Raw genomic sequence first — 15,369 nt, 5'->3', positions numbered from 1 at the left:
TCTTAGAAGGCCTTTACTTTGAGCAGTGCTGTGTAAACAAAGCTAGAGCACTGCTGATTTTAATATACTATATAATTTGGCCTGCCCCATTTTAAAAAGAATGTTGTAAAGTTTGGGGGGGGGGGGGGAAGAGCAACAAAATGACAAAGGACCTTTTTTAGTGAGACTGGGACTTTCTATAGTTTAACCATGCTGCATTTCCAGTGAGGTATCAGATATAAATACCATTAGAATTTCAGCACTTACATATATCTGAAATATTTCCCCCTTCAATGACTAATAGCTGGAACAAAACAAAACATTATTTTTGGTATCTGAATTTTTTTTCCCCAATTGAGTAGGTAACAACTCCACATCAATACTGGTTCAAAGAATTTTTAAAAGAAAGAGAAGACAACATGAACTTTGGCTAATCCATTGAGAACTGTGAGAAAAAGCAACACATCGTTGTATAAGTGTACATCATACATTTATTACTGAACAACCCTCTCAACTCCAAAATCGGGCACAGGGATTAAAAATAAAAATTCATTGCACTACTTAGTAAAGCATTACTAGTAACTCTCATAAAAAATGTACAAATTTTGTTAAAAATTTATCAAGCCTTCAAATGATTTGGTTACAGATATTTATAATACATTTAAAACTACATGTTAAATGATAAAATGGAGTATGATTTTTAAAGAAAACACTTGACAAATAAGATTCTAACAAAACCCATAAGCTTTCAAAATCATCAGCAAGTTTGCAACACAAAATAGCAAATGAGGTAACTGAAGGTACCAAGGGGAGAGGGGGGTGCAGGGTGAGAGAGAACCACAGCTCCCTTACATAGGCTGACCAGTAACAGAGTTTATAATGAGTTTTCAGAAAGCAAAATAAACAGTTGATAAATGCAAAATATTACAAGAGATGGAAATGTTAACAATTGCAACAAATTATCACATTCTGGAGACTGTACAAAAACTTTATACAAAAGAAATTACTTTGCACAAAATAATCTGTAAAGAAAGCCACAAAGTGAGACCTTAAAGATATTCAAAAGGCCTTTATACCCATTTTTTTTAAAAAGCCAGGAGAAATTAAGTTGACAATTCATGCAAATAAAACCCCAACAGTGCCAACATGATAAAGCCAACTTTTTTTCTTCCTTTAGCGGGAGAGGTAGGGATCAGGGGGAGCAGGCTATCCAACAAAATCTGGTGCTGTGGAAATCGGACATACAAATGTGCATATAACACATGGCAATTAACAGCTGAGCACAAATCCCCTTTTGTTTAAACTGCCAACAGCAATGAGCTAAAAGCTCCACTGCAGCCAGACTGAGCTGGTGCAGAATGCATGCATGTGTGTCTCTTACACACTTAACACCACAGGAAACGGATCCGCACACATCTGTCCCATGCAAACAAAAGCTGTTCGTAGGAGAGATGAGCCACAGGAGTGCAACACTAAACTTTAGTACACCAAAGTGGTACCTACTGCAGCCACTACCCTTCTACCGACAGTCTTGGCTCAACTGAAGCTGGGAACCATGGGACAGATGCTGCCCTGCATGGCAGATCCAGAGTCAAGGCTGAGGTGCCACTTTTCAAAATTAAGTTATTATGTGCCTTGCCTCTCTGTTAGAGAAAGTGCCTCATACCAATGCTTTGACAGTAGACACTGAGTCGGGCGGTGTAAGGATTAGATTTCTACAGGTAAAAATCTCTTTGTCCAGCAATATAAAAAAGACCCAAAATACTGTAAAACATGTGTGGCTTCCCCCACCCCACTTCCCAACCCATGATTTTGTCTGCTTAAAAAAATAAAGTTTACTATGTGCAATTTAACCTTTCTGACATGTTGGAACAATTTGTTAGAGCCCACAGAGGGGAAAGTTGTAACAATCTGTCACACAAAAAGTATGTTAGAACTGTTCTATTAATGTTAAATTCTCAGCCCTATGGACAGACTAAGGCGTCTTAGCTACTAAACAGAGGCAAACAGTATCTGAAATGGCGGGGAGGGGAGTGTGAGGTGGTGGGTGGGAATTGTGCTTTTTAGTTTTTTGCAGAACCACAAGCTGCGACTGTTCAGCAGAACCTTCAGGAAGAAGGATGATGATTCACAACCAGCACTGCTCTGGAGGAATAAGCAAACTTAACATATAGCAGCATATAAAAAGCATTTAAAAAAGGACACAGAAGGAACTTAAAGCTGTCTGACAACAGGCTGCAGCAATACTTGCAGTGCTTGTGCTGTTGCAACCAAAGACTGAGTTGTTTTGGTGCTCAAAACACCGGATTGGTGGCGGTGGGGGAGGCGAGGCAAAATTCCACAAAGAAAATATGCATCTCTTAAAAACCATTAACTATGTGTAGACAGTTCTATACTGAAAAAAAATTAGAAAGGCCAAGTCTGAAATGTTAAGCAATGCCAATTTCCCCCCAATACATTATAATTCAGAAGGCAGTTGAAAGGAGGTCAACTCCAGATTCACAGCATTTATTATTATTTTTTTCCATGATTCTGTATACCAACCCATTCTTGTACATGAATATTATTCATACTACCCATACAACACTGAGGATGTCTCAACATTACCAAAACAAAAGAAGAAGAAAAGAGAAAAAAGCCAGCTATATTAAGTACAGCAAGTTGGAAACTATATCCTGTGACACTTTTGCCAGGCAGTGAAGTCTTAAGATGTTACCAAGGCTAGGGCAGGGTGGGGGGGGGGGTTTAGGGCACACGTTCTACCTCTAAGAAAGTGCTAAGAATTATTCACGAGGTTGAAGGCTTTTAAAAAAGAAGACCATCTCTTTCTTAAAAGCCATTTTAGTTGGACATGTGGACTTGCCATGAGGCAAGGAATGTGAGTTAGTCTCAGTGGTTATAAGCTAAATTAAGCAGATATATATTGCCAACAATACAAGAAGCACTTGCACAAGACTCTCCAAGGTCCTCTCCATTTTTATGGGGAAAAACAAAACAAAATCCAGAAACAAGCAAAACAACTTCTTGTGTTACTCAAATCAAAATCCAGCTTCAATGTTCAACAGGAAAAAAAATGAATATTGGCTGGAAGAATTTTAAAAGGAAGAGAGGACAACATAAAATGTCAGTGATCAGTTGAGAGTTTTTAATATTGCTACCTGACTGTGCAATGCTGCAGCTCCTCATAAAGTCAGCCATGAACTGAAATTTATCTTTAAAACCATGGAAATTTCAGTTGCCTCAAAACATGGCTAAGTACGTATTTGTGATAACTTAGAAATCAAGATGCTCTACAATGACAGACATCACATCTCCAATGAATGGGAAGTATAATAGTTGCCTGAATAAAAGCAAAGAGGCCTTTTTATACTATTAAATACATGGGGGGAGAGATGAACTATCAAATGTCTATAACTGCTGCACCCTTAGCATTCAGTGTGCAACTGCAAACTCAAAGAAAGAAACCAGTGTACAGTACTAGTACTGCTTAAATAACACACAAGATTATACATTGCAGCATAATTAATACTACACACATACATCCTCAATACATGCTGGTATATAAGTTCTCTCACACTCTACTGTCCAAACACTTGCTCACCCGCATACACACAGACACCCTGCGATCAACGCACCCACCCGCACCATTTACTCCCACTCACAGTATTTGAAGGCTCTATATAAGGTAGATTGCTATATTGTTTGGAGCTACCACTTTTTTAATATAAAAGCACATGCTAGAAGATCACGTTCCACTGTAATCTCGCAGCAACACTCGGAATGATCACACAAAAACCAGGGAATGTTAGTGCACACACGAAATTAAGCTAAAAGAAAAAAAATAATCTTTGGAGTTCCAATCACACAGTTAGTATAACAATCCCATAATTGTGAAGACTAATTATAAGCTTTATAGTTGATTAAATCACACAGTGCAAAGAAAGGTCCATTGACCCTTTTGTATAAGGGAAGGCTGGAAGCCACACGGTTTAAGTTCAATGGAGAGTTCATATACGTATATATATACACATGTGACTAGGAACACCCAAAGTAGAATTGTGCTCTTAGACTGGTCATTCTGAATCACGATGCACTTCTGAAGCATCAGCTCTGCAGATAGGGCAGGTACGATTTGCCTGGAAAATAAAAAAGGTTTTACAGAACTGGCATGTTACAAACACATCCAAAAATGGTACAGAAAAGAATAAAGTTTCAACAAGTGGTCGCTACAACTAACCCTCATGGTTTCCCAAGACTGCCAAGATTACTCCTGATTACTAAGAATAAGCCACACATAGTAAGGGAAATACACATTTTCCCCAACTCCAAAATTTACAACTTTAAAAACATGAGAAGTACCTCAGGTTCAGTTTAAAATGGCACAAAGCAGTCAAGATAATTCAAAATATCCCAGGAGATATATTTATAGCAAAACACACTTTAAAGTATACCAAGATCCTGAGATTCTTACACTGACACCCCATAGTTTTTGAAATTTCAACATTATGTATTGCTGTCATGTTTTAATCAGATCCTATATGGAGCTGCAAAACTGCATTCTAACACCAAGGCGAATGATTGAGTGAAATGATGTTACCATGTTAGGTATCAGTTTTAGGAATTCTCTTTGACCAGGTTACAGTGATACTTTCAATATGCAATAAACAAACAAACAAACAAACAAACAAATAAATAAAATACAATAAGATAAAATAAATGAACTATTGCGGCTGGCATTCTTGCCACTTAAGACATCAGTATGTGATGTTATATACAGGGAGATACAGCAAGAAGGAATAATTGCCATAAATAAATAAAAATTACAAGCAGCACACACACATCCAAATTACCTGGAGTGGTAGCACCTTTTTTGTCTGCATAGTGTACTTGGGCTTTCAATTAATGTACAAAACTGACGTGGAAACAATTCCACAACCCTGATCATTACATAGTTCTCAACTACTTGGAGTACTTTCCTAGGCTTTGTAGAAAGAAATGGTGGCATCTAGTGGTAATGTCTACAAACTGCAGCAAAACAACACAAGTATATGACTTCACGTGTAACCAAAGTTACAAATAATGTATGTAAACTGTCTACACTACACAAAGCAGCCAGAGTCCAGCAGAGTGATTCTGCTGATAGAAGACTATCCATCAGCAGGACTTGCATCCCTGAGAAAGCTGGGAATTTTTTTAGGCTTGTTTTTCAAAGGGCTGTGACAGAGATGGGGGCGAAGGGGTATGAAAATTCTATTTGTGCTAGTTGGGCACTATTTGCAATCACAGTTTTAAGGCCACTTAGCAGAAGACTCTTCAGTTCAAAAGTTTTAGGATCTGCCACTGTAGTGGCACAATAGCATTCAGTATATTCTCTAAAATTCAAAATTAATCTCCTACTCTACATACACTCCCACAATTTGTATCTTGTTTAAACTGTTGTTATGTCACCATATTGTTTGCTCCTGGTGGAATCTCCTTAACCTTAAAACAAAGGAGGGTTTTTTGTTTGTTTTTTAACTTTCAGTAATATTCTTAAACACACAAAAGTAGGGACGTTTTAATGTCAGATCCCATCAAGACTCCCTTCTCTGTTTCACAACAGATAATCTCCTCTAAAATAAGTGTACATTGTACAATTCACCATGCCCCTACATTCCCTTTAAAGCACTGCTAGTTACAAATATCACCAGAGAAATAAAACTTCCTCACTTGACATGCTTAAATATTATGATGCCAAGCAAGATGAAAGTAAGCATTGAGGATACGGTACTATCTTTCCAAAAACAGAATATTACCTTAAGCCATTTATCAACACACTTGGCATGAAACTCGTGGTTACACGGTAAAACTCTAAGTAGTTGTCTCGACTCAAAGTCACACATGCACACTACACACCTAGAAGAGAGATTGTGAAATACCTTATTTAACAAGAGCAACAACAACCTTTGAAAAAAAAAGCAAGGGTGAGCTGAAAAGTTTGGCCTGCTGACTAACAATTAAAAATAAAAAGCAAATAAAACAGAATTTCCTTTTTCAAGTGGTATCTTATTTTTGAGGAAAACCTTTTATTCATTGCTTCATTGCTGCCTCCTTCATAATGATTAACTTCCAAATTGTTTCATGTGTGTGAGATCAGGGCTTCAGACAGGATTAGGGCTGTGCAGCAATGCAGGTTTGGATCATGATCACTTTGAAATATGTAATTCAGAAGTGCTTCATCAACATACTTGCTGCCATGAACAGACTTCATTTTCCATTAAGGTTTAGCAGAAAGGATTTCTCCTGCAGTTAAGACTAACAGGACACTGATTCATGTGTGTTAATGCATCTTCCAAAATAGCACACACTATAATATTTATTAATTGAACCTGTGTGACAATATCAAGTCATGGTATTGTCCATGTGCAATAATGAAGCATTTATTGTTCAGTCATGTACTATACGAAACTTTTCCACTAACCCTGATGTATCTGTCTGAAAATGCAATTCTATTTCTAGGCAGATATTTCAATATGAAAGAAATGTTTAAACATATATATCCCTGCCAGAATTGCTGTAATTTTATAACACACTGTAGTTGTACTGTGTACTGCCAAATCTGTAAAACAAGTCATTTATTATATTAATCTACTGCAAAATATATTTTAAATGATTATACTTACTTATTAATGCTCTGAGTGTTCAAAGCTCAAATCATTTCAGTGTGTTACCTCAGCAATCCTTACTACCACCCTATAAAGTATGTGAATGAATCTGTGAAGATTCTCAGTCATCCAGGTGAGGTTATCTGGAAGTAGAGCCATGACAACTGGACTTCTTATTAGGTTGAAACATTTCGCTACTCATCCAATTAGCTTCTTGAAGAAGCTACTTGGATGAGTAACAAAATGTTTCAACTTAATAAGAATGAAGTCCAGTTGCCATGGCTCTACTTCCAGATACAGTGGACCCTTGACTTACAGACGGCTTGACTTACAGACTTTTTGAATTATAGACTTCTCTGGCCGCAAAATTTAGGTTTGACTTGCAGACTGAGATTTGACTTACAGACCAGAAAAAACCCAAAATGGAACAAAAACGGCCTGTTACGGGATTAATAGGTTTTCAATGCACTGTAGGTCAATGGAGACTTGACTTACAGACTTTTTGACTTGAGAACCGCCTTCCAATACAGATTAAGTTCTCAAGTCAAGACCCCACTGTATGTGAATGAAAAGTGAAAGAAAAGAGGTAATGATTTGCCAAAGATCACACAGTAAGTCTGTGGGCAAGATGAATTTTGTACTGCTGATAATTTATACTCATAGCATCTATACCTGTTTCACCAGCAAGGCAACTTCTTGTTGCTTCTCCACAAACCACAATTTACAAACCACTCAGGATTGCTTGTTGATGTATTATAAAAATCAAAACAAAAATGTATTTTACACAGAAAGGAAGCATCAGGAATCTTGCCATACAACTAACTGGCTTCAGACAGGAAGATGTGGTGATAGAGACCTTATAGCTACTGAGGAACAGGGGAGTGCTATGTTTTATTGTTCTTGTTGTTTTACTGAGGCTCCCTTCTCTTATTACAAATGGCAACATTAAAAGACAGAGAGGGAATGCATCAGTTCTATGAGTGAATGTTGTTTGAACATGCATTCAAGGTGATAAGAGGTGGCACTCACAACATCAGAGCCATGTACTGCAAACTGTGGCTTGGTGTAGGTGGTAAAAGTGAGCCACACCACAAATATCCACCAAGAAAAAAAAATAAGGTACGCATGTGATGATTACCTTTCAAATTCAGAATTCTAGATAGTGAGAGAGAAAACACTTCTATATATCACTTTCTATTGCTTATTACTGCCCCCCCAAAAGAAACAGGTGGGGCATTATTTTTGATAAAGATACAGTGACTACAATTCAAACAAAAAAGTTCCTTATTTCTGTATATCCTATTAGGACTTTTTTTTTTTTGCCTTTTAAAAAGACACCATCCTATGTCAACTCGTTTTGCAACTTCCGTATTTCAGAAGTACATAATCATCTGGCATGCAGATGGAATGGTTCCTGTTCTAAGGGACTGGCATGGCTCTTGCACCCAATTTACTGCTTTTCCAAGCAACTCCAATAACATTAAATAAAAGTAATAAATCTCAGCAACTATGCTATCTCTGTAACATCCAAAATGATCCTTAAGAGTGGAGCACCGTATATGGAAAATAGGGTTCATCTGGGTAAAAATACCAAACCCCTGGGAACTCTAGTGATTTCAGCTTGACTGTTATCTCAAACTCAGATTTTTTTTTTTTAATTTTAAAAAGCCCTTACTCTCCAGTTAACAAACATCTGAACTGCAAAACAATTTACAAAATCAATCAAAATACAGTTGCTTGCTATATTAGACTTCAGTCAATCAGGGTGAAGTGACAAGACTTCATACAAAAGCTTTTACAATAGAACTAAGTACTTACAAAGTTTGCTCCGACTGATGGTTATTTGGGTTAAACCTGTAAGAAGGCAGTTGCTCGATATCTGCTTTTGTTAGTCCTCTTGGTTTGGCCTCTCCTAATCTTTCTGCCAAGTTCAGCAACGCCTGCAAAAGACATCCGCATTAGTTTGTTTTCTGCAAGTGCTTTTTAAAAATATTACTTTATTATCAGGGATATCTAGCAAGCCAGAGTTATGCAAATTCAAATATCATGGAAATCTGCCTAATTTATGATACTACATTTCTTCTCTATTCAAATATGAATTGTCTGTGACTGTATGCAGGCCTAACAAACAAGGCCTTGCGCAGAGAAAAAACCCCAAAGAGCGATAAGGAAACGTTTAGCCCTCAGCACAAAAAATAATTATGTCCCATCAGGTTTCTTCAGACTTATGGTGATTCTCCTAACGTTTTCCAGATATGAAGAACTCAGGAGGAGTCTACCAGTCCTTCCTTCTGGTACTGCTCTGAGACCACCCAGCTTGCTTAAGGCCACACAGGTAGCAGGGCACATAATCCCATCGGAGATGTGATAATATCTGCCCTTTTTCTTGCCATGCACAGTGCTGATATGAACTCCTGACCCACAGCTCTGTAGCCAGGTGCTTCAACTCACTGAGCATATACATATAACCAATTTCAAATCTTTTGCACGACAGTCATACAACACAGTCCAGGAGCTACCAGTAACCTCATGGGAGGGGTTTATAAAAAGTGTAAGGGGCACACTGGAAAAAGAAAGATCAGCTACAAAAACTGACGTTTGCTCACATAGTCACTGGGTATCACTCAAAATATACAGAAAATAAACTTCAAGTTCCAAGAAACCTAATCAAAAGCTACTCTTTTTCATACATCTGTATAATATTAACCAACCTCATAGTTTTCCACTTCACCGTCTTCTACATCTAGCTCAAAACTGAAGGCTGGGCCCACTGCAGGTGGCACTGGAAGCATTGATCTAAGGAAAAGAGAGCCACAATCAGGATCTGATACCAGCAAAACAAGAAAATGAGAAGGATTGATTTTGGAGCTCTGCCTATAGATTTTTAAACCTGAAAAAAAAAACTATTCTAATTCAATAGTAAATCAAACAAATGTAAAATAAATGTAAAATAAATTATAAAATAAAACTAGATCTGCCATTTTACAAATGGTTATGTTTCCATTTCTCTATACAAAATAAACCCATTGTATTAAAACAGTATGTTCCTCTGTGGGTACCATTATCCCCATTTACTTTTGGTAAAATAATTTCATCTCTCATCAAGCTATGGATATCAAGTCACTGGTGACTTACAGCACGTATGGCAATAGGCTAGGATGGTACGGAGGTGGCGGTATTGGCTGTTGGGATCGGTATCGGCTGCGTCCTGTGAGTCTCCGAGGCATAAAGGGTGGATAAGGCTAAAAGAAGCAGGAAAAGAAATGTTTCAGTAGTCTAGCAGTTGCAAGCAAGTCTAGTCAGGTGTCCAGCATGTTAGATTTTTTTAAAACTTCTAACAGCTTCCAACACAAGGTATATTTCATTGACCCAATTTCTGACTTTTAAATGGTGATGACTTAGATTTGTGAAATAATCTTTCCCTTAGTCTATGAACAAACGTTTGCTAATTTTTTTTTCCATTTCTAACTATGACACATTTTAGCTTTCTAAATTTGAATGAGCTCAAAAGTTGGGTGGAATCTTATTATATAAATACACTAAGATGCTGGTGTTGTTTTTCTTGTCACATCTCAAGTCATATAGTTTTCTGGTGACAAGGAAGACCAGTGCTGACTTCTTAATTGGCAGCAGTTTACCTCTGAAAGTTACACTGGTGGAGTTATGCCAGTGTTTATAACTAACAGGATTCTAGCCATTGTTTAAAAAAGCAACAACAACCCAGAATGCATACTAGAAGCAGAATTTACAAAAACGAACTGTTTAATAAATCAAGGTAAAAGGCTGAACACTGCAACTTACTACTCCAAACGACACTTCTTGGTGTAAAGGATCATGTGCTAAGAACTGGAGAGGGGTTGAAGGTGCCAACGTTGGTGGATGGGCTGAAGGCGGATAGGTAAAGCCACCCACAGGAAGATGGTCTCCAAGCAATTCTACTTCATTTTCTATCCTTTGAAGAGGCTAAGAAAAAAACACAAAAAAGCCAGGCTACATTTAGTGTCTGAAAGCTATCATCTATTCTATTTGCTAAAAAAAATATGATGCAACTTTTAAAATATCATTGTTTATGCAGTATGTGCCCCTCTGGGAATGTTTATGTCTTCCACTTTCCATATCTTTAAGTGATGACACCCTGATATTTATCTATGTAAGACTGCAATGGCATTTCCTATCCCTCTTTTCAGGGAGGAATATTTTTACATGCATATGGCAGGGGGCCAAGAAGCCATTTCTCAGGGTATATTCAACCCACTTAAAAAGTTGTCTATTTCATTACTATTAGATTCATAATCTGTAACTGGAGATCAAATTGAGGATTATGGGAATCCCTTTTCTAAATTAAAGGTAGAAAGCTGTCCCTCAACCATAGTTGCTAGCTAGATAAATGGAATCATTAAAAAGATGACAACTATTTGATCCACTGCCAAATTTTGTACATTTTCTTTGAGTTGCCACTGTTGGAAAGATTCTGGAAAGATTTAAATCACAGTCTTGCCACAATAGATACCTTTCTATTAAGCCTTACAAGTGAAGATTCTAGTAATCAGAGACTGGGTGGGTATGACAGATTCCAAAATCTATACAAACTAGTTAAGTTCAGGGTACAGTTTCTTAAAATGTATTTGCTGTAACCTTTTCATTTTCCTTTATTTAAACTACACCCACAATTAAACCACACTGGATTAGCTTTTTGTTGCTGTTTAGACGTTAAGTCGCGTCCGACTCTTCGTCACCCCATGGACCAGAGCACGCCAGGCTGTCCTGTCTTCCACTGCCTCCCGGAGTTGGGTCAGATTCATGTTGGTAGCTTCGATGACACTGTCCAACCATCTCATCCTCTGTTGTCCTATCATCTCCTCTTGCCTTCACACTTTCCTAACATCAGGGTCTTTTTCAGGGAGTCTTCTCTTCTCATGAGATGGTCATAGTACTAAAGCCTCAGCTTCAGGATCTGTCATTCCTGTGATCACTCAGGGTTGATTTCCTTCAAAATGGATAGGTTTGTTCTCCTTGCAATCCAGGGGACTCTGAAGAGTCTCCTCCAGCACCACAGTTCAAAAGCATCAATTCTTCGGCAGTCAGCTTTCTTTATCGTCCAGCTCTCACTTCCATACATCACAAATGGAAAAACCATAGCTTTGACTATGTGGACCTTTGTCAGCAAGGTGATGTCTTTTCTTTTTAAGATACTGTCTAGGTTTCTCATTGCTTTCCTCCCAAGAAGCAGGCGTCTTTTAATTTTGTGGCTGCTGTCACCATCTGCAGTGATCATGGAGCCCAAGAAAGTAAAATCTGTCACTGCCTTCAGATCTTCCCCTTCTATTTGTCAGGGGGTGATGGGACCAGTGGCCATGATTTTAGGTTTTTTTTGATATTGAGCTTCAGACCATTTTTGTCACTCTCCTCTTTCACCCTCATTAAGAGGTTCTTTAATTCCTGGCTTGACTGGCAGATAATATATTTGTTATACAACTGCAAGGGGCTTCACCTGTAGTTGTATAATGAATAAATACCTCAAGAATTACAAAAAGGCCCATATGAGAAGACCTTATATAACCAGTTTAGCCACTGCACTTTAAACTGGGGTGTGTGTTAGGGTTCTGGTGCAAAGCTGTCCTAAAAAGAATCTGGAACAGATACCAAAGACTGGCTCAACTATATTTAAATTAAAAAAAACAACCCCAAAATGCTGTGGTTTTTATCTCTGATAAAAATTTTGCTGAAATGTGTTTGGCTGTGCTGCATTTATATTTTTATTGCACAGAACTCACTGTATATTTTTGTACAAGGATATACATCTTTATGTGTTTTGGATACCACTTCTTCCTGGCAGCTGGACAGGTACATGACAGCACACACGTTCTCGTTTGTATTACATTAGCTTATTGAAAGCCAAACTGGTCTCAGAAGAGATCAATGGGAAGCTATCCATCTAGAATAGGTGATTAAAAGCAAATTCTGATTTCAGGGATTTCCTAAAAACAAGTGTGTACTAACATTTAAAACATTTCACAACTAAGTAGTCCCTTTATGTGAGTTAAAGATTACTGTTCTACATACGTACAATAACTTTTTAAAAAAAGAAACACCAGACTTTCCAAAAGCAGGAATCAACTATTATTTAGTAAATAACTATTCCCTCACAAAAAGTATCGAAAAATGTCCACAATCTTTGATTTAGAAATGTTTAATCTCTATCCTGACTTGCATTTTAGCTTGAGTATTCTGGCAAAACACTTTTTTCTTTCAAAAAGCTTCCTTAGCCAGTGTTTTGAATAGCTATTAAACACAAAAGAAGCAGCTGCAGGGATCCATTTTACTAGTTCCAGGTTTTCGTTTTAAATATGTCACAGAGTCACAGTTAATCACAATGCTGTGATGGCAGCCATTTTATTCTGTAAAAAAATTATTTCTTGAAGCCAACTGGAAAAGCTGGGGCTGCAAGAAAATACTTATACTGGTCAAAATTCTGTTGCTTAGTACAGTAAACTGCTCTGGAATAAGCCTACTGGCTCAGTAGGAATTTGGCAAGTCAACTCCTCTCCATGCTCCATTGATTCAAATAGACCTACTCTAAGTGCTACTTACTATGGTAAAGTAAGTTGTTGTTTTGACTTGCATAATGCCACATAATGCTAGTGCACTCTGGGTGGTTGGTTCACAATGTAATTATGCAAGAAACACTTTGCCATCCAGTGAGCTGGGTACTAACTGTACCGACCTCAGAAGTGTGGAAAGTTGAGCCAGCTACCTGAATCCATTACAGTTAGAGCAGACCCATCTGAAATCAATGGGACTCATAGAGGAGTTGACTTAACAAATTCCCATTGTTTCAATGAACCTACTCCAGTGTAAGTTACTACAGAAAGAAACATAATTTAGGCCATTATCTCCTACCTCCTCTATCACTTTCCAGCTAACAATGACCTGCAAATATACAATATCACCTTTCAAAAAAAACTCTTTGTTCACAAATGCACTTAAGGCTCAAAACTGATTGAAAAATGGCCAATCAAGGATGTTGAGAATCAGTTTCTTTTTTTAAAATGGTGAAGACTAGATCAGATTCTACAAGCCATAGAAAAGTCCACTGTGAATTGAAAGGAAAAAACCCAACAACCCTCAAGACAGGTTCACATGCTCAATTCCTCTTCCTAACTGTCAACTGAAGTCAACTGTTCTTAAATGCCAGAATCAAGTAACAGGAGAAACTTAGTGTTTTTTTAATTTATTACTCAAGATACCTACCGACCGTGATTGCTGCGTTTGAAAGGGAACAAACTGGCCTGGAGGTGGCAGGTGTGGAGCATGATGTGGGGAGAGGTGCGGAGGATGCAAAAGAAATGGATCACTAGAAATAAGGGGTGGGAAAGCTGCATATGGAACGGGCAAGTGTTGAACAGAACACGCCTGAAGCATCTGCAGGGGAAAAAAAGAAAAAGAGATTTGTAACTTTGTGCGATATATATGATTTGGATGCTCTTAGCATTCATAAGAGGCAACTTAACATTCATAGGGAGCATCACCATAAAACAAAACATGATAAATTTACATTACAAGTACAATTATCACAAAAGAGACTGTTCCCACCATCCCCCGCCAACTAAAAGAGGCAGAATAAATTGTGCCAACGAAGAGACAAAATATTCAAGATTGAACTTGAAAGTCTGTAGAACTCATATGTTCTTGAAAGACAATTTGGGTTTCCTGAGATTACAATTTTGATTTTCTTTCCTGTTCAAAGTAGATATACAATCTTATCTTAGAAGTACAGTGTTGCACAGTTTCAGTTTGCAAGTTGTCTGTGCCAACTTCTCTGCACATATATGTTATGTGCAGGAAGTTTGGAGGAAGAATGGCTGACTGGCTGCTGGCTGCAAGGCAAAATAGTAAAATCACATTCTGTAAACCTCCTTATGCCGGGAATGTTAAATCTCCTTTGAGATCATACCAGCCGCTATACAATCATTTACATTTATTTTGTTTTGCGGTCCCTTACAAATACTATGATAATCTAAATGCTGTATTACCAAATTAAATTCAATGAAGACATACTAATAGATTTTATCCCACCGAATAGTTCATCTTATAATAATTCATACAGTGATAAAGGCTATCCCCATAGACAAGCTAACAGTATGAAATAGTCAGCTAAGTATATTAGATACAAAACAAAAGTACCTGGAAAGTCAGAGGGGAACAAGTCATACAGAAAGATGGGTTCAGGTCAGAGGCAGACAAATTCTGGAGCTAGGGAGACACCCCTAGAGCTCAATTTGCATCCTACCCTCAGGGATTAATTTACCATTGCTGCTGTAGCAGCAACATTTCTTTACATATGAACAAGGTACCAGCATAGGTGGGTCACACTTTCCTTAAATAAGAAACACACTCTAGGAAATGAACAGGAAATACAATTCTTACTTTAAAAAAAAACTAAGTGGGAGCCCCAATGTGTTGGGTAGATTTGCCAGTGCCAATTCTATGACGGCAAAAATCACTACTGTTAAACCATAAACAGAATATGAGCAGAGAATACACTCGCTTTCTAAGGGGAATCATGAAGCTTCTAGGACTGCAATTCTCCTTATTAAAAAAGCATGCAATATCCTCGCAGCAGTAGCTGTGGTAAAAGAGGTAACGGAAAAATCTGAAAAAACATAGTTTTATGTATGGCTCTCCCTAGATATTTCCAATTTAAAAAGAACATGTACTAAGGGGCTAGCCATACTTTTAAGAAATG

At 37.7% G+C, this 15,369-nt stretch overlaps 1 protein-coding gene across 9 annotated transcripts in view; it reads right to left on the bottom strand.

Moving 5' to 3' along the window:
* Positions 1 to 447: 447 nt before the first annotated feature.
* The window catches only part of RNF38 (ring finger protein 38), a 112,674-nt gene continuing 97,752 nt past the window's right edge, over positions 448 to 15,369 (bottom strand). For all 9 annotated transcript variants that reach the window (XM_078384815.1, XM_078384814.1, XM_072991918.2 and 6 more), the window contains 7 exons: positions 13,875 to 14,045; positions 10,425 to 10,586; positions 9,759 to 9,865; positions 9,335 to 9,419; positions 8,442 to 8,563; positions 5,775 to 5,874; positions 448 to 4,115 (listed from right to left, as the gene is read on the bottom strand). In XM_078384815.1, coding sequence (XP_078240941.1) covers positions 4,053 to 4,115; positions 5,775 to 5,874; positions 8,442 to 8,563; positions 9,335 to 9,419; positions 9,759 to 9,865; positions 10,425 to 10,586; positions 13,875 to 14,045 — 810 coding nt within the window. In that variant the 3' untranslated portion in view covers positions 448 to 4,052. The remainder of the gene's footprint in view (positions 4,116 to 5,774; positions 5,875 to 8,441; positions 8,564 to 9,334; positions 9,420 to 9,758; positions 9,866 to 10,424; positions 10,587 to 13,874; positions 14,046 to 15,369) is intronic.

Source organism: Pogona vitticeps, chromosome 2 (assembly GCF_051106095.1).
Source record: "Pogona vitticeps strain Pit_001003342236 chromosome 2, PviZW2.1, whole genome shotgun sequence".
Classification (NCBI taxonomy): domain Eukaryota; kingdom Metazoa; phylum Chordata; class Lepidosauria; order Squamata; family Agamidae; genus Pogona; species Pogona vitticeps.
Note: the sequence above shows the minus strand (reverse complement) of the source record. Positions and strands in the feature narration are given on the sequence as shown.